This window comes from Neovison vison, chromosome 2 (assembly GCF_020171115.1).
Source record: "Neovison vison isolate M4711 chromosome 2, ASM_NN_V1, whole genome shotgun sequence".
Taxonomy (NCBI): Eukaryota; Metazoa; Chordata; class Mammalia; order Carnivora; family Mustelidae; genus Neogale; species Neogale vison.
Genome location: NC_058092.1, coordinates 48,876,655 through 48,903,259, shown reverse-complemented (window position 1 = coordinate 48,903,259; position 26,605 = coordinate 48,876,655). Strand labels below are relative to the sequence as shown.

The following is a 26,605-nucleotide window of genomic DNA, read 5'->3' as shown; positions in this document are numbered from 1 at the left end:
ACCCACTGAGCCATCCAGGCGCCCACAAATACACATTTTCTAAAATGCAAACAAGAGAAATGATATTAAATAAAAAAGTAATGTTCTCCTACCTGCTGCCTCCTTAAATGTAATTTCTTAAAAGCAACTAATTTCAATTAATCTCAATTTGTGTTCTTCTGAATGGCAACAACATGACTTTAAAATACAGGCTCATATTATGGCTTTTTTTCATACAGCTATTTTCAAAGTGATATTAATATCACTGGGTATTAACGACTTTTAAAAAGTTGCTCTCCAGTCCAGCATGTAAAGAGCTCTGTCTTAACAACAAAATATCTAACAGAATGAAAATTAACATATTTGCAAATTGTATCCTGAGTGAAAGCAGTCACAAAAGGCCACTTATTGTAGGACTCACATATGTTAAATTCCATAACAAGTTGATTCTCTGCTGCCTGCTGCTGGAGCCTGAGGGGAGGCAGGACTGAGGAATGACTGACTACTCAGAGGCACAGGGTATCTTTTGGGGGGAATGGAATGTTCTCTAATTAGATGGCTGCACAACTCCATGACTATGCTAAACACCACTGAGCCATACAGTTTTAAATGGGTGAACTGAATCTCAATAATCTGCTTAAGGAAAGAGTAGAGTCTGAGGTAGTAAATAAAACTGTTACCGCAAAAAGGAAAGGAAAACCATAAAAAATACCAGATTAGTCAAATACCTAGAAGCAAACATAGCAGTAAAATACCGCGATAAAAGTTGGTTAAGAGATTCTAAAATTTGTATTTTATTTAACTTCAGCGTAATCCTTTTGCCATTATTAACAGCTCTTCTCTTATTTGTTTCACCCACGTGGATCTGAGGCCAGGTATAAGGTTTTCCATTGAGTTTAGAGGTAGGAAAAGAAGTTCAACACATAAAAGTCATATTATAAAAGCTAGAACATTTTATTCATGTAGTTTATGGAATTTTACTTCTAATAAATTCTAAAACTACTGTAGTAGCAGTAACAATCTAAGAAGTTCAAGTAGATGAGACAGAGTAAATTTTGAACTCCATGACTAATAAAATGGAATATCCTGAAGGCTAATAATTTTTTTAAAGAAGAAATATTTCTAATATTAAGTATAGATTAATTAATAAAAACAAATTTACCTATATTCCACTGGCATAATCTCAGCAGCAAGATTCTCATAACTTTTTCTAGCAGATGCATCTAAACAACAACAACAAATGATTAACATTTCAGTATTTCTACCATTAAAAAAAACTTTTCTAAATCCAGCAAAATTTACCTGTTTGGTTTAGATGATCTTGTTGTACTTGTGAACATCGAAGTTCTTCATTTGTTTCTTTCAGAGTATCACGTTGCTCTATTAGTCTCTAAAAAAGAATTGTTTATATGAGTGAAATATTTAATTCTGCTCACCAGAAATGTACTTTATGCTTATAATAATTTATCTTAATTTCATAATTGTTGTTTAGTTACTTAAAGGGACAATGTTTTAGTTTTCATGCTAAGAGTTAATTTTCTCTTACATAAATCCCATAATCTTTATACAATATAAATCTTGTGATTTCCCCATTAGATAATTTATTTGAACCAAACTGATATAATTACACAATGGAGTACAAATGTGCAACAGCAGAGTTTAAAAAAAAAAAAAAAAAGCATGGATTTTTAGAGGCAAATAGATCACAGCTTGAACTCCAGTTTCATTACTGACTAGTTATTATATCACCTATGGTGAGTTATTTGACTTTTTGGCTTTAGTATCCACATTACCAAAATGGAAATGCAGATACATAACCCTTGCAGAAGTGTCTTGAGTAATGAGTGAGGTAAAGTAAGTGGTTACTTGAAGAACTGTGATCTTCATGATGGGTATTAAGGAAGGCACGGATTGGATGGAGCACTGGGTGTTATACGCAAACAATGCATCATAGAACACTCCATCAAAAACCAGTGATGTACTGTATGGTAACTAACATAACACAATAAATCAAACCAACAAAAAAGAACTGAGGAGCCAGTACTGATACACAATTATTAACTAAGGGACATCAGGGTTCCCTCTATTTTACTTTTATGGGTTCTGTCAAATGTATAATGTATCCATCATTACAGTATCATGGCCAATTGATTTTCAACAAAGGTATTAAGACAATAATAGGGAAAGAATAATCTTGTCAACAAATAGTTCTGGGACAACTGAATAGCCACACACAAAAGAATGAAGTTGGATGCCTATCTTACATCATTTATAAAAATGAATTCAAAATTGTTCACAGAAACTGTAAAATTAAAAGAAAACATAAGCACAATCTTTATAACCTCATATTACTCAGTTACTTCACAGAAATACAGCCAAAAAAGCATAAACAAGGAAAGAAAAAAATAGGTAACTGATTTCATCAAATGAGAAATCATTCCACTGTAAATAGCACCACCAAAAAAATGAGAACCCACAGAATAAAAGAACATATTTTCAAATCATATATTTGGGAAGGAACTTATATCCAGAATCTATAAGGAGCTCTTACAATTCAATAAAAAAGCAAATAACCTAGATAAAACATGAGTAAGGGTTTTGAAGAGACATATCTCCAGGGAAGACATACAAATGGCCAATAAGTACATGAAAAGATGCTCGACATCTTAGTCATTAGGGAAATACAAGTCAAAACCACAATAACATACCACTTCATACTCACTAGGATAGCTAAAATTAAAAGTCTGATAAGTATTGGCAAGGATATGCAGAAATTAAAAACCATTAGAAATTACTGAGAATTAAAAATGGTTCATCTACTTTAGAAAACAGCATGGTAGCTCCTTGAAAGGTTAAACATAGTTACCATATGGCCAGGAGTACCATGCCTAGGTATGTACTCAAATGAAAATACATGTCTACATAAACATTTGTAAATAAATGTTCATAGCCACATTACTTGTTTAATAGCCCAAATGTCCATAAAATGATGAGTGGATAAATAAAATGTGGTATGTCTATAGAATGGAGTATCATTCAGCATTAAAACAAAGTACTGATTCATGCTATGACATAGGTGAACTTTGAAAGCATTAAAGCTACATGAAGGCATCTAGTCACAAAACTGACACCGTGTAGGATGACATGTTCTGGACAGACTGGCCAAATCTGCAGAGACAGAAAGCAGATTAATGGTTTCAAAGGCTGAGGGGAGGGGAGCCAGAATGTAGGGCGCTGCCAGTACACACACTAACGAGGTGATGACAGTGCTCTAAAATGTGCCTGTGATGAGGGCTGCACAACAGGGAATACACTAACAACCACTGAATCGTGCACTTCAAGTGGGTGGAATTTATGGTATATAAATTATACCTCAATAAAGCCACTAAAAAATAAAATCTATGGCCCTTGCTCTCGAGAAGCCGATGGTCTAGAATGGGAAAACATGCAATGAGACATATGGCCTTGCCTCTGTGACTTCATCTTCCCTCATGAAGGAATAACAACACTGCACAGTAAATTTCTACTACTTTCTTCTACAGCAACACTTGGATTGGGAGTAAGACAGAATATTTGATTTACATGACTTCCATTCTTAGAACAGCAAGGATAATATTAAACACTAAAAGAGAAGACAGACATATTACTCATCAACTATATTCATGTGTACCTCTTTTTCCTTAAGTAAAGCTTCATGTTTTTCTTCAAGCCGCTTCATTTCAAATGCTAGTGTATCTGCCCTTTTGGATTCAGAGGAAAGTTTATTGTGAAGATCTTGAACCTTTTGTCAGAAACAAAAGTAGATAACAAAAATATATAATATTAATAGTTTTTAGAGTTTAATAAATGAGAAACTGATTGGAAATAAAATCTATAATAAGAATATAATAAGTAATCCTAAATAGTTGTAGAAATAGCATGTAAATAAGAGCCTAAATTTTAAAATACCCAAATAATAATTTAGTAAAAAAAAAAAAAAAAAAAAGAAATCAGTCTTCTATTCCAATGTTTCTCCAGGTTGCCAGATAAGTAGCAAAACAGAGTATCACCAGTTACAGCTCCATTCTCCAGGCAATTACTACTGGTTACCAGAAATGTTAATAAGCAATAAAATGCGCAAAAATATATATAAGCTCAGAAGACAGTAAAAAGGGAAAGACCTAGATAACTTAAATTCAATTATCAACCCTGGAATTAAAATTACAGGTAGAAGAAATCTATCATAAGTTCACAGCCAACTATAGGCAATGTTTCTTCAAATCTATCATTCTGAAAGTATCAAAAGGAATCAAAAGAAAGTTGAGCTCTTTTGATTTTATTAAAAAAATTAAGATATTTTCTGGGGCACCTGGGCGGCTCAGTCGTTGGGTGTCTGCCTTCGGCTCAGGTCATGATTCCAGAGTCCTGGGTTCAAGCCCCGCATAGGGTTCAGTGGGAAGCCTGCTTCTCCCTCTCCCACTCCCCCTACTTGTGGTCCCTCTCTCGCTGTGTCTCTGTCAAATAAATAAAATCTTTTAAAAACAATTAAGATATTTTCTTACCTGCCTCTTGTATGTTTCTAACTGTGTACGTGCTGCATTTGCCTTCTTCAATTCTTCTTCTAAGCTGACTGTATTATGCATATACATCATGTTTGTTTCTTGTAAAGTTTTCACCTGCTTGCGAAGGTCGTTCAGATCTTGTAGTTTCTGACGATATATCTCGACTGTTGACTCTAGTTTATTTGCTTTATCAGAGGTGGCCCTACAATAATAAAGACTGCTCATTACTGGGTAAGAACCAGTAAATGCATAAAGAAATGTTATTCTATCTGTAAAATTAGTCAATCAGATAATCAATTGGCTGAAACAAGGAAAAAGGAATGAAGAAAGAAAGAAAATGAAAAAGACAGACAAAAGAAATAAACTTTGTGGGAGCTTTGGAAAAAGACTAAAATCCATCATTGAACCTTCTTGTTGCAAAGGTATCAAAACAAAAATGTCTTGAATTTGGCACACTAAATTATTGAACTGTTTCATACAGCACAATGTGTAAAAAAGAATGGTTTTACAAATTCAACTGAACAATTCTATGCTCCTCTGTAGCTTATAGGCCAATTTTGCTTTGTGTCTAGCATTTAGTAAGTATTTGATATATTTAGGATGTTGACTCAACTTATAATTTGTCTGACAAAGCACTTTGCTGTAGAATTGTATCTACCTGACCAACTGGGCTAGAGCAAAAGTAAATACATAAACCAAATCACTTTCTATCACATGCAGGTTCAAACGAATGGGTATAAATATTTTTGTTTCAAATGGACAGAAAAACTGTGCAACAAAATGGCCCATTAAGAAAATTTAACAGAAAATATAACAAGTATATAGATAGTCTATTTGCTTGATTAACATTCCATAAGCAAAAGCCAAATAAAAATTTTATATATTGTCAAAGAGAATAAGAGAACCTTGGGATAGCCCTGAAATAAATATTAAGATACCTACCTATACCTATTTTTATATCAAATGCCAAAACATGGATTGAGAATGCTTTCCCTTATGTAAAAAGTTCACAAGATACACTAATGAGTACAAGGAGGTCAAGCTAAATGTATCTAAAGGTGATTCCCAGCTTACACAGTTTTAAGAAAAAGGTATCATTTGGGGTTTATGAATTTTAACATGAAATTGTGCTACCACGGGTGGATCGGTTGGGTGTGTTCGACTCTCGATTTTGGCTCGGGTCATGATCTCAGGGTTGTGAGATTGGACCCCATGTCTGGGTCTGCGCTAAGAGCAGAGCCTACTTGGGATTCTCTCTCTCCCTTTCCCTCTACTCCTACCATCCCCTCATCCTCCCTCTCTTAAAAAAAAAAAATTGTGCTAAAAGAATTGAATATTATCCTTAAACTGCAATTATCATCAACAAGCATAAAATAAGTAAAGACTAAGAGCCTGGATAAAAACTGACCAGTACTTGATACACAGGAATCACCCTAAGAATCCCTGATTAGACTGTGGAATACCAAAATGACTAACGAATAACTTAGAAGTGACATCATTATATTTAGACACGCCATACCTAAGAACATCTATTTCATCTTTCAGGGCTCTTGTTTCTTCAGCAAGACTAGTCAGTTCATCATTCCTATGCTGAAATTCAATTAGTTGCTTTTCAAGTTCTTCACAGTGAACACGGTAATCATCCTTTGCAGCTTCAAGCCTTGAGTAAAGAAAACAAGTACTTATAATGTGATTTTCATCACTTGTTTTCTTACTGAGACATGTGCTTAGCAAGGCATACTTAAAAAATTTTTTTTTTTAAAATTCCACACTCAACACAGAAAGGATAAGGATTAAGACACTTTCAGCTCCTGGATTTGAAACTGGCTGAGAACAAACTTATTGTTCTGAATTTTTATTTTCACTTCTGAAACACTGTGCTTCATTATCTCTAACTCTAGTAAGAGTTTTAATATATCATAAGATAAAAAGAAAGTATATAGATATTTATTAAAATTACTCAAAAATATATATCACATGAGAAGCGGTAAAATAGTAACTCTAAGTAGACTATAATAAATTAAGGATAAATACTTAAACTCTATAGCAACAACAAAAAGTAAAAAGACAATATAGTGAATAAAGGCAAATATTTAAACAAGTATTTAATTTACCCAATGCAATGCAGAAAAGAAAAACAAAAGGATATGACAAATGAAAAACAGCAAACTGACAGACCTAAATATAACTGTAACAAAAATTACATAAAAGGGAAACAGACTGCATACCAATTAAAAAGGCAGAAACCATCAGACTATATAACAAAGCAAGGCTCAAATATATGCTAATAACAAGAGATGGTTTAAATATAAAGGCACAGATAGATTAAAAAGATTTTAAAAAACACCATGCAAACAGTAAGCAAAAGAAACTGGGGTGGTTATGTTGGCATCAAACAAAATAAATTTTTAGAGTATTATTAAAGTATTTAATTAATTTTTAGAGTATTATTAAAGATAGATATTTCTCTATAAAAGGGTCAAATCATTAGTAAGCCATATCATAAATGTGTATATGCCTAAACATAGCTTTAAAATACATGAAGCAAAAACTGACAGAATCAAAGGCAGAAATCCACAAACCCACAATCATTCTTTAATACCAGTCTCCAATAAATGACAGAAACAAAAATATCAGTAAAAATACAGAAGAGCTCTGAACAACACTATTAACCAACTTGATTTGACACTAATAGAACACGTCAATCAAAAATGACAGAATACACATCCTCTGCAAGTTCAGATGGAACAGTCATCACAACATGCCGAGCAATAAAATAATATTAATAAGTATCTGAAGACCAAAATCTCGTGAAATATGTTCTCTAAACATAAGAGATTTAAATTTGAAATTAGCCCACAATAAGAAGTCTAGAAAAGCCTTAAATACTTGGAAATAAAACAACACACTTCTAAATAACACACAAGTCAAGGAAGTTATCACAAAGGAAATTAGAAAATATTTGAGAATGAATAACAACAGAGAGACAGGCAGTCAAACTTTGGGGACCCAGCTAAACCAGTGCTTAGAGGAAAATTTACAGTTTTAAAGGCTTATATTAGAAATGAAGAAAGGCTTGAAATCAATCATCCAAGTTTCAACCTTAAGAATCCAGGAAAAGAACAGCAAATTAAATCCAAAGTAAGTAAATAGAAAGAACAGAGATCTAAAACTAGTAATATGGAAAGCTAATAAAGTATTTGAAAATATTAATAAAATTGATGAAACCCTAGTAAGAATGACCAAGAAAAATGAGAAAAAAACACAAATTACCAATATCAGGAATGAAAAAGTGAATATCAATATAGCTCCCACAGTTATTAAAAGGATGATAAGAGAATATTATGAATAACTATATGCCAATAAATTCAACAACTTAAATGAAATAAACATATACCTTGAAAAGCACAACTTATCAAACTGACATAAATGGAACAGAAAACCTGAGAAGCCCTATGACTACTAACAAAACTGTATTTGTCATTAAAAGCCCTTTCATAAAACTATAGATTGATTGCTTTACTGATAAATTCTACCAAATATTTAAGGAAGAAATATTATTATTCTTACATAAACTCTTTCAGAAAATAGAGGAGGAGAGAATACTTCCCAATTATTCTATGAGACTAGAAGAACTCTGACAATAAAACCTGAAAAAGATATTACAAGAGAAAAAAAGTTATAGACCAATATCTATAAGATAATCAAAAAAATTCTTTCAACATATCAGCAAACCAAATCCAGTCATATATATGCAAAATAATAAGTATGACCAAACTGATCTAACCATGAAATATAAGATTGTTCAACATTCAAAAAATTAAACGATCATAATAAAAGAATGAAAAAGAAAAACTACACTGTCATTTCAAGATGTACAAAAAAACATGTCAAAAATCATACCAATTAATGATAAAAACTCTCAGCAGCCAGAAATAAAGGGGAACTCCTCCAAAATGATAAAAAGCACATTAGAAAACTCTACAGTGAGTATTATACTTGATGGTACTTAACTGAATGTTTTCCCCCTAAGACCTGGAACAAAGTAAGATGTCTGTTCTTGCTAAATTAAGGAAAAACAAATAGAGGGCAGAAATAATAAAAGGAAGATGTAAAGTTCTGTTAATAGATGAGATGACTGAGGATGCCTTAGATTCTCTATACAAACAAATTACTAAAATCAATAAGTGAACTAAGAAACTTTATAAGACATAGAAGTTTCAAAATAAAAGATCAATTTCAATATATAAAAAAATCACTTGTACATATTTGCAGAATAACTTAAATTGCATATGTAATAGCATCTACTTGGGAATAAATTTAATAAAACACATACAAGACTTCTCCACTGGAAACAACACAACACTGCTGAGACAAATTAAAGATTTAAATAAATGAAGATATGATATTCATAGAAATTCTCAATATAGTTATCAATTTTATACAACCTAAATCATAATCACAAAAGGTTTTTTAAATAGAAACTGACTAGCTCTCAATTTTAAATGAAAATGCAAAAGACTTAAAATAGCCAAAACAAATTTTGAAAAGAAAGAACAAAGTTGGAATACTTATACTACCTGATTTTAAGCTTATTCTAGAGCTAAAGTAATCAAGACCATACCATATAGGTATAAAGACAAACAGATAAAGGGAAAAGAATTAAAAAGTCCAAAAAATGACCCAAATTTTATGGTTATATCATTTTTCACAAAGGTACAAAGCAATGTGGAGTAAAACTAAAATCTTTTGAATGATGATACTGTAACAACTAAATACCCATATGGAAAATAAAAATAAAGTTTGACTGTTCACTATTTTTATAAAAAAAAATCAATTCAAGATGGACATAGACTTACATGTAAAAGACAACACCATAGACTCACATGTAAAAGACAACACTGTGAAGGTTCTAGAGGAGAACAGTAGAGAGTATCTTCATGGCATGGAAGTAGACAAAGATTTCTTGGGCAGTACACAAAAACACTAATATTAAAAATATCAATAAAAGAGACTTCATCTAAGAACTTCTACTCATTGAAAGTCACCATTTAAAAAATGTAAAGGCAAGCCACAGAATGAGTGAAAAAAAAATATTACTACACACATATTTGACAAAGGACTTGCATCCAGATTTTTAAAAATTCCTACAACTAATCCATATTGACAAATAACCCAATTTAAAGACAGGTCAACAGTATGAAGAGACAACTCACCAAGTAAGATATGTATATATATTTTTAAAGATTTTATTTGACAGACAGAGATCACAAGTAGGCAAAGAGGCAGTAGAGAGAGAGGAAGAAGCAGGCTCCCCGCTGAGCAGAGAGCCCAATGGGGCTTGATCCCAAGACCCTGGGATCATGACCCGAGCTGAAGGCAGAGGCTTTAACCCACTGAGCCACCAGGCGCCCCATAAGATACATTTCTAGTAAGATATATATATATATATTTCTAGTAAGATATATATTTCTAGATATATTTCTAGTAAGCACAGGAACAGGGGCTCATCACATCACTGGTTATCAGGAAAATGCCAATTAAAGCCCTAAGGAGATACTACTACACTCTTACTGAACTATTTAGTTAAAAAGATAAGAATTATGCTATGCAGGCAGAACAAGAGCAGACTCTGCTCATGGAAGGATAAAATGTTATGACCACTGTGGAAAATGGTTAGGCAGTGTCTTTTAAATTAAACACAGAACTACTATATAACTCTGCAATACCACTATATATTTACCAATGAGAAATAAAAAAAAATATGTCTACAAAATTCTTGTATTACCATGTTCAGACTAGTTTTACTTAAAACCTGGAAACCCAAATGCCCATCATCTAAAGGAAAATGGGTAACTAAATGTATGTATGGGGCGCCTGGGTGGCTCAGTGAGTTAAGCCTCTGCCTTTGGCTCAGGTCACCGTATCAGGGCCCTGGGATTGAGCCCTGCCTTGGGCTCTCTGCTCAGCAGGGAACCTGCTTCCCATGCCCCACCCGCCTGCCTCTCTGCCTACTTGTGATCTCTCTCTGTCAGATAAATAAATAAAATCTTTTAAAAAAATAAATTTTAAAAAAAGTGTGTATAATGTATAATAATTCCAAATATTTGAATACAACTCAGGCATAAAAAATAATGAATTACAGATACATTCAAAACATAGATGAAGGCTCACAAACATGCTGAGCAATGGAAGCCAGTCACCAAGGAGTTCATACTGCATGATTCAGTTAATGTTAACATTCTAGACCAGAGAAAACTCATCTATGGTAAAAAATAATCACAAGAGTACTTAGCCTCTGCGAGGTGGGTGTTGACTGAGAAAAAGCATAAAGGAACTTTCATCTCTAATACATAAATCTTACCTTGCAAAAGAACTGTAAACATACTGAAGTCTTATTAATAGTTTGCTTAAGACAAAGGTAAGGTTAGCTATTCTTAAATTACTTTCTATGTGCTTTGGGATTGAGTATATGAGTAAATATACTGAGGAAAATGGGAGCCAGGTTTCCTATCACTGGAGAAGGAGTTTCCAGTATGGAAATGGAGAAGATCAGAATGAACCATGAAAACACAGAACTGAAATGAAGGATATCAAAATGAGATCACTGTTCACTGTTCACAGTGAGAGACATAAAAACCAATGCAGACATGTGTCCATATAAGCATATGAACACAAGCAGGTGTAAATGTGAACATAGGCAAGCATACTTCTTAGCTCTGTACACTAAAGGGGCCTACAAGCAATGACAGAAAAACTCATGTGGAGCACTGGATCTTTGTTTCTAAATAACACCGTCCATAAAAGAAATGGCTGACTGCAGGGTGGGGAAAGGAAGAGAGGAGTCTAGAATATTTTGTTGCACCCGAAGGTAAGAAAGTGCTCGAAGGACAGTAACCGGTGAAAGGCCACAGGGGCCAACTCAAAGGGTTCCCAGTGGTCAAATCTGGGACAATTTCACCATGAAATTAATGATGATACTACAGATTTATAGATCATTAAGAATCCATTAATAAATGCAGTGCATGATCCTGGATTGGATTCTGAACCAGAAAAAAAAAATAGTCCTAAAAGACAATGAGACAACTAATGGAATTTGAATATGATCTGTGGATTAAATAATAATATTGTATTAATGACAGATTCCCTAATTTTAATCACTATACTATGGTTTAGAAGGAGTTCTTTTGTTTTAGGAAACACATGCTAAAGCATATAGGGATAAAGGTGCATGGCTCCAACTTACTGTCAAGTGGTTCAGAAAAAAATACGCAAATCCCTAAGAATATGCAGAGTGATAGCGAATGGGGAAAAAATGCAAAACACTTGTGGAATTTGAATAAAAGGAATAAAGGAGTTCTTTGCACTACTGTTGCAACTGTTTTTGTGTTTAAGTTTGATATTATAATAAAAGAAGGAAAAAAAAAGTCATAGAGTGCAATTAGAGTGCCTACTTTCAAGGCCTTATAGCTCCAGGCTCAGCAGCAAGCACACAAGAGACAATGTTTATTACAGGCAAGATGTGTAACACCTCTTTTTTTTTTTTTTTTTCCAAAGAAGAAACATAAAAGTTCAAAGAGAAAGCATTTATTTAGCTTAAGGTTTCCGATTTTTCCATTTATTATCAGGTTCCCTCTCCTCCAGAAGAAACACCCCATTCTCTCCAGGCCTCAGCAGTCACTCCCTTTGACTCCTATTGCATTTGCACATGGCCTTCATTTGGCCCTTATTACATAAAGTTATTTTGAATTGTTTTTTGATTTTATAGACATATCCCACTTGCCTACCTAGCTTGCAAGCCCTGTGAAGGCAGGAACCACCTGTACCATTAGGTATTTTCAGAGCTAGATTAGTGTCCTAAGCATGCTATAAAGCTCCAGGATGCTACAGCATACTGTAAAATGCTTAATAAGTAGTTGTTGATAGGATTTTACAGCTCTAGTTTAACAGAACTCTGTGGAAGGATTTTTACTAAAAATGCTACCTGAAGTTTTCTTCCTGTAATTGTTCTAGCTGTAACTGTGCATGAAAATACTTTTTTGCAACCATTGTATTTGGATCATCAAAAGAGCCATCCAACTGGTCAAGTTTTTCATTCATCATCTCATTTTCAGAAACTAATGAATTCTTTTCATCTTGAAGTGCAGTCACCTAAAAAATAAATAAACAAACAGAAGAATCAATACCAAAAAACCTTGGAGTCCAGAGTTCACATTATAATTGTGACTAAGCCATTAAATTATTTTGGTCAATCAGACTACATAATTTTTAAGGATCCTTCCAAATCTGGAATTCTGGGTATAAGAGGTTTGAGTCAAACAAAAAAGAATCAAAATAACTTGATTTTTATTACTTTATTAATATATTTATTAATTTATTAACTAATACAGAGAAAACAGAGTTAATTCATATAAGGAGAATATTTTCAAAATTATGTGCTTGCCTAGTTTTGGGAAGAATATCATTCTAAGTCTCTCAAATTATGTACTGATAAACTTCCAAAAATTGATTTGTTCCCATTTTAGTTATAAATTTGTTATTAGGATGTTGATACCTTCTAAGCCAAAATATACACATTTATGCACAGTTAGTTTAGGCTCATAGTAGAAAATTATCAGTTACATACCATGCCCTCAGGGACAAGCACATTATTTCATTAATGAATCAATAACAAAAAGCTGAATTAAATCCATTTGCACATTAAGACTATTCGCTTACATTTTAAAATGGATAAAAGTATGTAATTTTAGAATCACATCAATATCAGTACCTGATACGCTGTTATTTTACTTACATTTTTATGCAACTCCTTTTTCTTTTCCATTTAAAAATGTCTTTAAAAATTTATAGGTAGACTGTAACCCTTTAGAAGACCAATTTATATATGATTTTATTACGATCTGTTTGAAAAAAATGAAACTTTGACCTCATGACTTTCAACATATTACTATATAGTCTTGTGGTTATTCTCTTTTCAATAGGTATAATTAAATCAACCCAGTTATGTGAATGAGACTATATACTGACACAGACAACTGGTAATAGGAAATTAAAGTCAAATGAGTGCCTTTTTTAAAAAATTTAATTTTCAGAGTCCATAGTCTCTCATGGTTCACCTCCCCTTCCAATTTCCCCCAACTCCCTTCTCCTCTCTAACTCCCCATGTCCTCCATGCTATTTGTTATGCTCCACAAATAAGTGAAACCATATGATAATTGACTCTCTCTGCTTGACTTATTTCACTCAGCATAATCTCTTCCAGTCCCGTCCATGTTGCTACAAAAGTTGGGTATTCATCCTTTCTAATGGAGGGATAATACTCCATAGTGTATATGGACCACATCTTCCTTATCCATTCGTCCGTTGAAGGGCATATCTTGGTTTTTTCCACAGTTTGGCAACCGAGGCCATTGCTGCTATAAACAATGGGGTACAGATGGCCCTTCTTTTCACGACATCTGTATCTTTGGGGTAAATACCCAGGAGTGCAATTGCTGGGTCATAGGGAAGTTCTCTGAAAAGCAATCTGAGGGGTCTGAAGTGGCGGGGGGGTGGGAGGTTGGGGTACCAGGTGATGGGTATTCTAGAGGGCACGGATTGCATGGAGCACTGGATGTGGTGAAAAAATAATGAATACTGCTATGCTGAAAATGAATAAATAAATAAATAAATAAATAATTTGATTTTATGCTTTTTTCAGTGTTTCAAAATTCATTGTTTATGCACCACACCCAGTGCTCCATGCGATACATGCCCACCATAATACCCAGCACCAGGCTCACCTAACCCCCACCCCTCCCCTCAAAACCATCCGTTTGTATCTCAGAGTCCACAGTCCCTCATGGTTTGTCTCCCTGTCCAATTTTCCCCAACTCACTTCTCCTCTCCATCTCCCAGTGTCTTCCGTGTTGGTCCTTAGCTCTACAAGTAAGTGAAACCATATGATAATTGACTCTCTCTGCCTGACCTATTTCACTCAGTATAATCTCTTCCAGTCCCATCCATGTTGATACAAAAGTTGGGTATTCACTCTTTCTGATGGAGGCATAATACTCCATTGTATATACAGACCATATCTTCTTTATCCATTTGTCCATTGAAGGGCATCTTGGCTCTTTCCACAGTTTGGCAACTGTGGCCATTGCTGCTATGAACATTGGGGTACAGATGGCCTTCCATTTACTACATCTGTATCTTTGGGGTAAATATCCAGCAATGCAATCGCAGGGTCATGGGTAGCTCAATTTTTAATTTCCTTTTTTTAAAATTTATTTTCAGCATAACAGTATTCATAATTTTTGCACCACACCCAGTGTTCCATGCAATCCTGCATAGGGAAGTTCTATTTTTAATTTCTTGAGGAATCTCCAAAATGTTTTCCAAAAGTAGCTTCACCAACTTGCATTCCCACCAACAGTGTAAGAGGGTTCCCCTTTCTCCACATCCCTTCAAACACATGTTGTTTACTATCTTGTTAATTTTGGCCATTCTAATTAGTGTAAAGTGGTATCTCAATGTGGTTTTGATTTGAATTTCCCTGATGGCTAATGATGATGAACATTTTTTCATGTGTCTGTTAGCCATTTGGATGTCTCCTTCGGAGAGTGTCTGTTCATGTCTTCTGCCCATTTTTTGACGTGATTATCTGTTTTGTGTGTGTTGAGTTTGAAGAGCTCTTTAAAGATCTTGGATATCAGCCCTTTGTAGTGTCATTTGCAAATATCTTCTTCCATTTCATGGGTTGCCTCTCTGTTTTGTTGACTGTTTCCTTTGCTGTGCAGAAGTTTTTGATCTTGATGAAGTCCTAAAAGTTCATTTTTGGTTTTGTTTCGTCTTTGGAGACATGTCTTGAAAGAAGTTGCTGTGGCTGATATCGAAGAGATTACCGCCTATGTTCTCCTCTAGAACTTTGATGGACTCCTGTCTCACATTGAGGCCTTTCATCCATTAATTTATCTTTGTGTATGGTTTATGAGAATGGTTCAGTTTCATTCTTCTACACATAGCTGTCCAATTTTCCCAGCACCATTTATTGAAGAGACTTTTTTCCACTGTATATTTTTTCTGCTTTATCAAAGATTATTTGACCATAGAATGGAGAGTCCATATCTGGGCTCTCTACTCTGTTCCACTGTTCAATGTGTGTTTTTATGTCAGTACCATGCTGTCTTAATGATCACAGCTTTGTAGTAAAGCTTGAAATCAGGCAACGTGATGCCCCCAGTTTCGTTTTTCTTTTTCAACATTTCCTTAGCTATCTGGGGTCTCTTCTGGTTCCGTATAAATTTTAGGATTGTTTGTTCCAGCACTTTGAAAAATGCTGGTGCAATTTTGATCGGGATGGCACTGAAAGTATAGATTGCTCTAGGCAGTATAGACATTTTATTTTAACAATGTTTATTCTTCTGATCCATGAGCATGGAATGCTCTTCCATCTCTTTGTGTCTTTTTCAATTTCTTTCATGAGTGTTCTGTAGTTCCTTGAGTACAGATCCTTTACCTCTTTGGTTAGCTTGATTCCCAGGTATCTTATAGTTCTTGGTGCTATAGTAAATGGAATCGATTCTCTAATTTCCCTAATCTATATTTTCATTGTTAGTGTATGAGAAAACAACTGATTTCTGTACATTGATTTTGTATTCTGCCACATTACAGAATTGCTGTATGAGTTCTAGTAGATTGGGAGTGGGGGGCTTTGGGTTTTCCATATAAAGTATCATGTCATCTGCGAAGAAAGAGTTTGAATTCTTCTTTGCCAATTTGAATATCTTTTCTTTTTGTTGTCTGATTGCTGTTGCTAGGACAACTAGTACTATGTTGAGTAAGAATGGTGAGAGTGGGCATTCTTGTCGTGTTCCTGATCTCAAATGGAAGGCTGCCAGCTTTTCCCCATTGAGGAGGATATTCACTGTGGGTTTTTTCATAGATAGATTTTATGAAGTTGAGGAATGTTCCCTCTATCCCTATACTTCGAAGCGTTTGAATCAGGAATGGATGCTATAGCTGGTCAAATGCTTTTTCTGCATCAATTGAGAGGACCATGTGGCTCTTCTCTCTTCTCTTACTGATTTGTTCTATCACATTGATTGATTTGCAAATGTTGAATCACCCTTGCATCCCAGGGATAAAGCCCACCTGGTCATATTGGATAATCTTTTTAATGTACTGTTGGATCCTATTAGCTAGGATCTTGTTGAGAATCTCGGCATCCACATTCATCAGGGATATTAGTCTGATTTATATAGGGATATTAGTCTGCAATTCTCCTTTTCGGTGGGGTCTTTGCCTGGTTTGGGGATCAGGAGAAGCTGGCTTCTTAGAAAGTGTCTGGAAGCATTTCTTCTGTTTCAAATTTTTGAAACAGCTTCAGGAGAATAGGTATTATTTCTTCTTTGAATGTTTGGTAGAATTCCCCAGGGAATCTGTCAGGTCCTGGGCTCTTGTTTTTTGGAGGGTTTCAGATCACTGCTTCAATCTCGTTACTAGATTCAGGTTGTTAATTTCTTCCTGATTCAGTCTGGGAAGTGTATAAGTTTATGCATCCATTTTTTTCTAGGTTGCTTAACTTACTGGCATATAACTGTTGATAATAATTTCTGATGACTGTCTCTACTTCCTTGGCTTGGTCGTGATCTCTCCCCTTTCATTCACAATTTTATTAACTTGGGTCTTCTCTCTTTTCTTTTGGATTAGTTTTTCTTTTGGATTCAGTGGTTTATTGAGCTCATTGATTCTTTCAAAGAATCAGCTTCTAGTTTCGTCGATGTGTTCTACTGTATCGCTAGTTTCTATCTCAATGATCTCTACTCTAATCTTGATTATTTCCCTTCTTGTGCATGGGGTTGGCTTAATCTGTTGTTGGTTTTCCAGTTCTTTAAGGTGTAAAGAGAGCTTGTGCATTCTGCATTTTGTTATCTTTTTGGGAGGCTTTATGGCTATGTATTTCCCCCTTAGGACTGCCTTTGCCGTATCCCATAGGTTTTGGACTAATGTGACTTCATTCTCGTTGGTTTCCATGAATTGTTTAAGTTCTTCTTTGATTTCCTGGTTGATGCAAATATTCTTAAGCATGGTGGTCTTGAGGTGCCTGGGTGGCTCAATGGGTTAAGCCTCTGCCTTCGGCTCAGGTCAGGATCTCAGGGTCCTGGGATCGAGCCCCACATCAGGCTCTCTGCTCAGTGGGGAGTCTGCTTCTATACTCTCTCTGCCTGCCTCTCTGCCTACTTGTGATCTCTCTCTCTCTCTGTCAAATAATAAATAAATCTTAAAAAAGAAGAAGAAGAAGAAGAGGAGGAGGAGGAGGAGGGTGGTCTTTAGCTTCCAAGTGTTGAATTCCTTCCAAATTTTTTCTTGTGGTTGAGTTCCAGTTTCAAAGCATTGTGGTCTGAGTATACGCAGGGAATAATCTCAGTCTTTTGGTATTAGTTGAGCCCTGATTTGTGACCCAGTATGTGGTCTTCTGGAGAAAGTTCCATGTGCGCTGAGAAAAATGAGTATCCTGTCTTTAAATACAGTATAGGCAGATTAAAGACACTGTCCTCCAAATGAGCAACACAAAGGCTTGGAAAATTGTCTCCAGACAGACTGCAGGAGAAAGAAGCTTCTCTTCCTAAATTTAAGGCATGCATCCATCCTTGCCATGCAAGCAGTTTAGTGACTATTACTTAACATGTAGAATCCTAAATGACTGAGATACACAAAAGAATGGAGAGTTTGAACCCTCCATATCTTTATGGTAGAAATGTAAATAATTATGCAACAGAAAATGTTCAAGGTGCTTTGATGGGAGCATACCATAACGTGGGGGTGGGACACAAAGAGAAGAGTAGCTCATTCTAGCTGGAGGGAAGAGACTGTCACAAAAAGATCAACTAAAGAAAAACAATACCGTCCGTCTTCCAAATTGGGTCAGAACCCTCTAAAGAAGGCAAAGAAACAAGGGCAAATTCAGTTTTCAACACCTGGTGTATAATTAACCTGGTTCCTATCCATGTTTTACAATGCGTGTTCAGAGCTACCTTTAACCAGACTGAAGGAAGGGGTAGTAAACATGCAAATTCCTTGTGCCACACCATCCTGTCTATGCCTTAGAATGTCCAGTGGGGGGTTCTAGACATCTCCTTTAAGAAGCTCCCATGGTTATACTTTCTTTAGGTTCAGAGTGTACCCATCTTTATCCCTCCCTGTTTTTTTTTTCTATTTCTTTGTTTCTCTCCTTTTTTGCCATCTCTCACCCTCTCTCTCTTACTGAGTTATTCAAGAGACAGAAACATTCAAAAAGCTTTTAAAAAAAAGTCTCATTTTCTTATATCACCCAGATTTAACTTAATTCTTGTATTCCATCTACATAGTTAAGAAGAATGAAATACAAAATTCTATAGCTACAGTTCCCCTTTATCACATTAGAGTCAAACCACTGCCTGGACAGAACTTATCTTGTACCATGGTGGGCAGGAATATGTTTTCTCTAACTCATCATGAGCAGGAATGACCGGCCACTTCTCCGGCAATAAGTGAAGGATTGCTTCCTATCTCTGCCAGGTGGCAGGAAGAAAGGCTGGGAAAGGCAGAATAAAAGCCACCGGCAAACATGTCAGAACTTGCCTGAAGGCCCCATAATAACCCTGACTAGAACAGAACCAGATGGCCAAATCAGAGTTTCTCAAAACTTCACATCAAAATGTCACATGGAGATTTCGCTCTTTTTTTGAAGTACACATTATGGGGCCTGCCTCCATTTCTTGGATCAGAATTTCACTTGTCCCAATACTTAAAACTAATTTGCACAGAACCAACACAGTTCTGTCTTTAAAAGGATTCAAACTTCACCAGATCTTTCACCACAGAAAATCTCCACTTTTGCATTCTTTATTTCGGTTAAAACATGTGCTACTGAACTGCATCAACAAGTAGTTTCTTCAAAAAGGGCTCGTGAGTCTGTATCTGAACTCTGTCCAAGTGCACGGCTGCTTCCCTGCCTAGGCACTCTGCAGATACCATGCTTCCATATTCTGGGATTCAAGTCGTAGGGGAGCTGATTTTGTCTTTGCGGGCAGTGTGCCTTATCAACCTGAGTGACTAGGTACTTTTTTCCCTTTATTCTTGAAATTCAGTATCTTACCTAGGATAAAGCCTGGTGTTCAACATTATTCACTGATTTGTTTCTACAGATCTACAACTTCTTTTTAAACCTCACTTTGTTGTTCTACCACCTAGTCTATTTTCCTGATGTGTTCCTATGAAATTGTTACACAACATGAAGTAAAGTTTATTTTCTAAGCTTGGCTAAAGTCTTTTACATGCTCTTTAACCTGAAATGTTTGCACCAATGCCATACTTTTATTCTTTTCATCTAACTCATGCTTCACTGGCAGTTAAGACACCCTATATTTTCAAGAGGGCACGGCTTGCATGGAGCACTGGGTGTGGTGAAAAAATAATGAATACTGTTTTTCTGAAAATAAATAAATTGGAAAAAAAAAAGAGGGGAGGTGGCTGGAGTGATGGGTGAAATAGATGAGAGGGATTAATGAGTGCACTTATGATGAGCACAGGGTGATGTATGGAACTGTTGAATTGCTTTATTGTACATTTGAAACTAATATGACACTGTATGTTAACTGGAATTAAAATAGAAACTTTAAAAAACAAATTAATTAATTAATTAATTAATTAAATAAAACAAAACAAACAAAAAAAAAGACACCCTATATTTTCAGTGTAGTTGAAGACTTCCTGGACACCCTCTCTACTGTACCAAAGTTCCAGTATATCTTCCCTTCTAAGTTATCGTTGGGACTGTTTTCCCTCCACGCCATTCTACAGCCTTGTGAATGGTTAGGGAAGGAGGTGAGCGAGCTGAGGCGACAGGCAGTGCTGTTTTGTAACTGGGCTGGGCTATGATCTCATGTCTGAGGTTTAAATACCTTCTACCAGGGTGTGAAAAGTGTATCTTATTCCCAGGAAGGCATTTCTTTAGGCCTCAGACCATTCCCCCAATGCAGTATGTGGCTCTAAAGCCTTTGTTTTTATCAGGAGTCAGCCTGGGTGGCTCAGTCAGTTAAGCATCTGTGTTAGGTTCAGGTCATGATCCTGGGGTCCTGGGATCAAGCCCCACATCAGGGTCCCTGCTCAACAGAGAGCCTGCTTCTCCCTCTCCCTTGCCTGCCACTCTCCCTGCTTGTGATCTCTTTTCTGTGTCAATAAATAAAATCTTAAAAAAAAATTTTTTTTTTTTTTAAAAAGGGAGTCCGGTCCCCTAAGCTCTTAGTCACTCCTCCTCAGTCCAGTGAAAGAAAACTGAAAGAAGCAAAGGGTGGCTTCCCTCCTGACTGGGTAGACTGCAGTATCCACAGTATCAAGATTTCTGTGGACCCCCCCAACTCCCACATGGGCTAGGAATAAAGGTGGTGAGATTGAGCCCCATGTTGCTCTGTGAGGAGTCTGAGATTCTCTCCTCCTCCCTCTGCCCCTTCCCCTACTCATGCTTTCTCTCTCAAAAATAAATAAGTAAAATCTTCAACATTAGCTTTGTTCAAACACAGGACTGGTTTTTTTTTAAAGTTAAGGTTGAAAAGACCAGGATTCCAGTGCTGTCACTGCCTTAAATAGCCGAGTCACTCAGACCCACACCTCTTCTCTTCTCCTTATTTGCAAGCCCTTAAGGATTAGAAATTTTACTCAGCCCTATCATTATAGATAGTTATCTCATCAAGCAAGGATAATACTACTACAACCCTTGTTCCTTGTCTTCATATTTTGCAGAGAGTAAATTATTTATGTAATTCATTATTTGAACAAAAACATGCAATTTACATACAGCATATTATGATGGTACATCTACCCCTTTGCATAATTTTTCAAGACTTACTGCATAACTTTTGCATATGCATTTTCATTTAACAAGAACAATACATGCAAACACACATAGCACTTACATGTGTCAGGTCCTGCTCTAAGTGCTTGACATATATTAACTCATTTAATCCTCATAATCACTCTGGAGATATATACTATCATCATATTATTTCTCAAAAGAGAAAACTAAACTATAAAGAAATTAAGTAATTTTCCCGAGAGGACACAATCAGCTAGTAGCATAGCCTGGTCTAAGTGGGCTAGTTTGACAATCTACCCCACTATTAACTACTGTCTCTCATAGTAAGTTTATTTTGCCAACACATATGTGCATATGAACTCAAGAATTATATACACATGTTCAGATACATGCATATTAGCAAAACTTACTTGGTACTTGCATTTATGGGGGGGGAGGGTCCAAGCACTTTTAAATACTTCCATAAATGACCTCACTTATATATTCACACTCTCTGCAGTTGGTATGTTAATTTCTTCTCTTTATTAAAGAATCTAAAGGCTCATCTAAATACCTCAAATTCTACAATTAAAACGATTCTCTCAAAGGAATAAAGTTAGCAATTTTCAACTCTTAGAGAAAAATAATTATGAAATTCATACTTGAATATTCAAACCTGTAACAAATACTTTAAATTTGCCTTCCATGAAATGAAACCCAACCTCCAAAACACATTACCAGTGAATTATTTACAATAAAACCTTTGTAAAGAGGACCTTTTTCTCAGACTGGTTCTTTTCCGCACCTGCATATCTAATTCTTGGCATCTTTGCCTCAGTTCTTCTTTTTCTGCTAGTGCTTCTTGAAGTTCTTCCAATGCCCTTTTAAGCTGAAACACAAAATGTCCTGATTCTTAATAAGACGTGTTTTGACACAAATTGGAAAATAGACTATATTAAACATGGTTATATACACTATATTAAACATGGTTACGAAAATGTATTAGCAAGTCTCCATTTGAAACTTTCTAGGATTACCAAGCCAATTACACAATATAAGAAAAGGACTGAGCACAGTGTCTCTGGCACATAGGGACACTCAATAAATAACTGACTACTCAGGGTCGGCAGGAAGATTTTAAGGTAGTTGCCTTATGCAAATAGACAGTTGTGTGAAATAGCTGTTTGGGTAACGGGAGAAGGTGTTGATTAGTACAGAACAATGATGAAGGGCTAACTGTGGAAGGAAATCATGCATTTATATTCAAACAAATGGCTGTGCTTTTCTCAACAGTGCTCAACTGTATGGATGAAGCAGTAAAGAAGGCATTCATTATAGTTTTGATTTGCATCTCCCTGATGATCAGTGATGTTGAACATCTTCTCATGTGTCTGCTGGGCATCTGCATGCCTTCTTTGGAAAAGTATCTATTCATGTCTTATGCTCATTTTTTAATTGGATTATTTGTTCTTTGAATTTTATAAGTTAACTGTAGAGAACAAGCTGATGGTTACCAGAAGGGAAAAGGTTTGGGGGATAGATGAAACAGGCCATGGGGAGTAAGGAGGGCACTTGTCATGATGAGCATCGGGTGGTGTATTGAACTGCTGAATCACTATACTGTACACCTGAGACCAATATTACACAGTATGTTAACTAACTGGACTTTACATAAAAACTTTTTAAAAATTAACCTATTAACAAGTAAGTCTCAATGTTGTTTTTCTGTCAATAATATTCACACAGTCTCATTAATGTTTAAGGCTACAGTCCCACAGAAATAAAATTTTATGTAAATCTTAATGAAAAAAAATTTTTGGTTCAATGTGCATTTTTTAAAAACTGAAATATCATTAACATATAGTATCATATTAGTTTCAAGTATACAACATAATGACTCAATAACAACAATGAAACGATGCTCAGATGCCATGAAATAGGTGGCAAAGCCTGAACTATGTTGAGTGCTATCAGGCCCAAGGGCCTCTTCCAACCCTTGTCAAAGGAAGTGCTAACCTCCTCCCCTTTCACAGAACACTCCTTATGAAATCTTTAAACCACAGCATATTAGAGGATATTGTTTAATTTCATCACAAAAAATTTAGAAAAACACAGTATGTTTAAATTCAAGTAAAAATTTTATAGAAAAAGTTTTGAAATATTTCATGAGAGAGAAGTGATACTCATGAAAAACAGATGTTCAAAAATATAACAGAAATAGCACTAGATGCATTTGCCTGTCATTATACAACCCAGGTTGGGTTACATTTCCCCTACAACCCAGGTTGGGTTACATTTCAGAGTAGAGTGCCTTCTGCCCAGGTGAAACAGGCATGCCATAGAACCAGGGAAAAGAGAGCTGTTTCTTCAACAAGGCAAAAATATATTAACTTATTAGATAAATTAGAAATCAGCAGAATTTTTCCATTGTCTACTATTAACAGTGTAACCATCTAGAATGAGCCACATATGTATTACAAGTTTCAGAAGAAAAGTTCAATGTCACTCAACTCTTTGAACATGAGCATAAAAAATTCTGGAGACCAACACTACTTGCAGTCATGAAGGAATGCATAACAATATTCAGCTGAGATATTACAGAATAAACAACCCAAATTTCATGGAGAAAAATATTCTTGTAAATGTTCTCCAATGAAAGCCTTATGATACTAATTGGCCAAGCAACTGTATGACTGTTTTCAACATTTTCCCCAGTTACTGAGATACTCACCTGTTGCTCTAATTCTCCAACAGCATCATTTGTAGGAGAGCTCAATATTTCTTTACTCATCAACTAGGAAATTAAAATAGTAAACTTAAGTACAATAAAGAGATGTTATGAAGTAAAATTAGGCTTACTTGAAAGGAGAGTAAGATGTTTTACAGTTAGTTTTCCTTTGTCATAATTTGATGAACCTTAGAATATTATTCAAATAAAAATTTTATTAGAGGCTTAAGCTAAATAACACAATGTTCAACCATTACATCAGTGAGAACATCAGAAGTAAAGTGTACTTGAAATACAGAAATATATTTAAAATACCTATATACTGAAAAATTACAATCTAAGTTCTAAAAGATGAACTATTAAATAAAATTGATAAATAATAATAATAAAGATTCTTCCATAAAATAACACTTTTAAAATACTGCCTTTAAATGAGTGATATGGTAAAATTCCTAATCTGAGAAGTCATTTTTAAAGTAGGCATTACAGGGCACCTGGGTGGCTCAGTGGGTTAAAGCCTCTGCTTTTGGTTCAGGTCATGGTCCCAGGGTCCTGGGATGGAGCCCCACATCAGGCTCTCTGCTCAGCAGGGAGCCTGCTTTCCCCACCCTCTCTGCCTGCCTCTCTGCCTACTTATGATCTCTGTCTGTCAAATAAATAAATAAAATCTTTAAAAAAAATAAAGTAGGAATTACAATTATATGAGAAAAATGGAGCCTATAAAAAATAACATTTTTGCACCTGAAAGGCAAATTTATGGCTGTGATGCTTTAAATTCAAGCCAACAATGCAAACTCAGAGCACACAAACTAACTTCCTGTGAGAGATCTCCCTCCAAACAATGCCCCTGCCAAACTATGCTTGCCCTCCCTAATCCCTAGGTTTCTTCTGCATTCCACATCACTCACTCTGTTAAGAATTAACATGTACCATGTGAATTTCCTTCTGGATAACTTTATACAACTGGACTGCCTTGAACCCAGGCTACCTGGCTTCCAGACATATCACCCACCATTATTTGCTCACAGTACTAACGTTCTGAAAATGAACACAAGATATATTTACACACATGCTTTACCATTTTGAGAAAGACTGTTCTCATTGGCAGGGAAAAAAGAAGAAATAAAAATTCTGTTCTGGTTAGAGGTTGTTTATCCTGCTTAAGTGAAGTAATCTAAGGGAACCTGACATTATAATCTTTTAAAATACAGAAGAACTAAAATTGGGCTTGAAGTCTTTTTAAGATATTCTAGGTAAAGAAAAGAAGGGAAGACACACCAGCTTAAGATAAGTAAACCTGCTGCAAAGGGCAAGTTTGTACAAATAAAGAAAAACATACATCCATTAAGATTTTATGTGAAAAATTTTGTCATTTGGTTAAGGATTTTCATATATATGCAAACAAAATAAAAATTTACCTCTTGAATAGCAGTCATGACCACATGTTGAACAGATTCTTCCAGTGTCATTATATTTTGAATATGTTCTGTGATTCAAAAACAAACAAACAAATCTGATAAAAATCTACTCTTTACCCATGGAACTTTAGTCATTCAATTAACAGCATAAAAGTTCATTTATTATACACACTTCTTTATGCAAGTATTTTTCCACAAGAAATAGGTCCATTAAAATCAGATAATCAGACTATGGACTCTGAAAAACAATCTGAGGGGTTTGCAGTGGCGGGGGGGTGGGAGGTTGGGGTACCAGGTGGTGGGTATTATAGAGGGCACAGCTTGCATGGAGCACTGGGTGTGGTGAAAAAATAATTAATACTGTTTTTCTGAAAATAAATAAATTGGAAAAAAAAAAAAGAAAATCAGATAATCAGAACTAAAAATATTCATATTTTTAAGCATTTTATTTTTCATAAAAAAGAAACCTCTAATTTTCTTATAAGAAAGAGAAGAAATTATAATCTTAAAACAATTATGACAATTTCCTCCCTGTTGTTAGATATTCAGTATTACAGGATGAATCCATACATATTAAGTGAATTCCTAAATCTTCAGCCTAGAAAGTTACACTTTATCACCGACTTAGTTCATTTCAGGAAGGCTTTTAAAGAAGGGACTTATATAATCTCCTTAAACACATGCCCGATATTCATCAAGCCTCATCTATGCCTTACCACACACAGGCAGTAAACTGATTCTGTCCCAGTAAGAAATGAGAAACCATATTTTTGCATATTTCATATATTTGCATAATCCACTACAATTACGTTCTCCAGCTAAAACAATTTCCAAAAAATTCCCAACTTAAAAAAAAAAAAAGCTTACTATTTTCAAATGCTTTTATTGTTTTAATAATTCTTCTGGAAAACTTCTGAAAGTTCTCTTTCTTTTATCTGTAAAGCCAAGAACCGGACAAAGATTCTGATAGATTCTGGTATGCACCTGATCACTAAGTAGGGAGTGGTTGGGAAAGGGGAAGAATTAAGTAGAGAAAGGACAGAGATGCAATTGTTTCCTTTAACTGGATTTTCTGGAAAATAGAGTGTTTCAAGCCTGCTAAAACCTTCAAAAAAAATCATTT

General features: G+C 35.2%; 1 protein-coding gene and 1 non-coding gene across 2 annotated transcripts in view; both read right to left on the bottom strand.

Annotated features, from left to right (window-relative positions):
• Positions 1-26,605, bottom strand: part of HOOK1 (hook microtubule tethering protein 1) — a 66,656-nt gene that overhangs the window by 17,476 nt on the left and 22,575 nt on the right. The window contains exons 6-14 of the mRNA XM_044238343.1: positions 25,483-25,550; positions 24,068-24,130; positions 22,142-22,225; positions 12,505-12,671; positions 6,040-6,180; positions 4,521-4,722; positions 3,650-3,760; positions 1,282-1,369; positions 1,142-1,202 (exon numbers count right to left, since the gene is read on the bottom strand). Coding sequence (XP_044094278.1) covers positions 1,142-1,202; positions 1,282-1,369; positions 3,650-3,760; positions 4,521-4,722; positions 6,040-6,180; positions 12,505-12,671; positions 22,142-22,225; positions 24,068-24,130; positions 25,483-25,550 — 985 coding nt within the window. The remainder of the gene's footprint in view (positions 1-1,141; positions 1,203-1,281; positions 1,370-3,649; positions 3,761-4,520; positions 4,723-6,039; positions 6,181-12,504; positions 12,672-22,141; positions 22,226-24,067; positions 24,131-25,482; positions 25,551-26,605) is intronic.
• Positions 23,247-23,374, bottom strand: LOC122901651. Its single transcript, XR_006383640.1, has one exon. It is a non-coding gene; the product is annotated as a U6atac minor spliceosomal RNA (small nuclear RNA).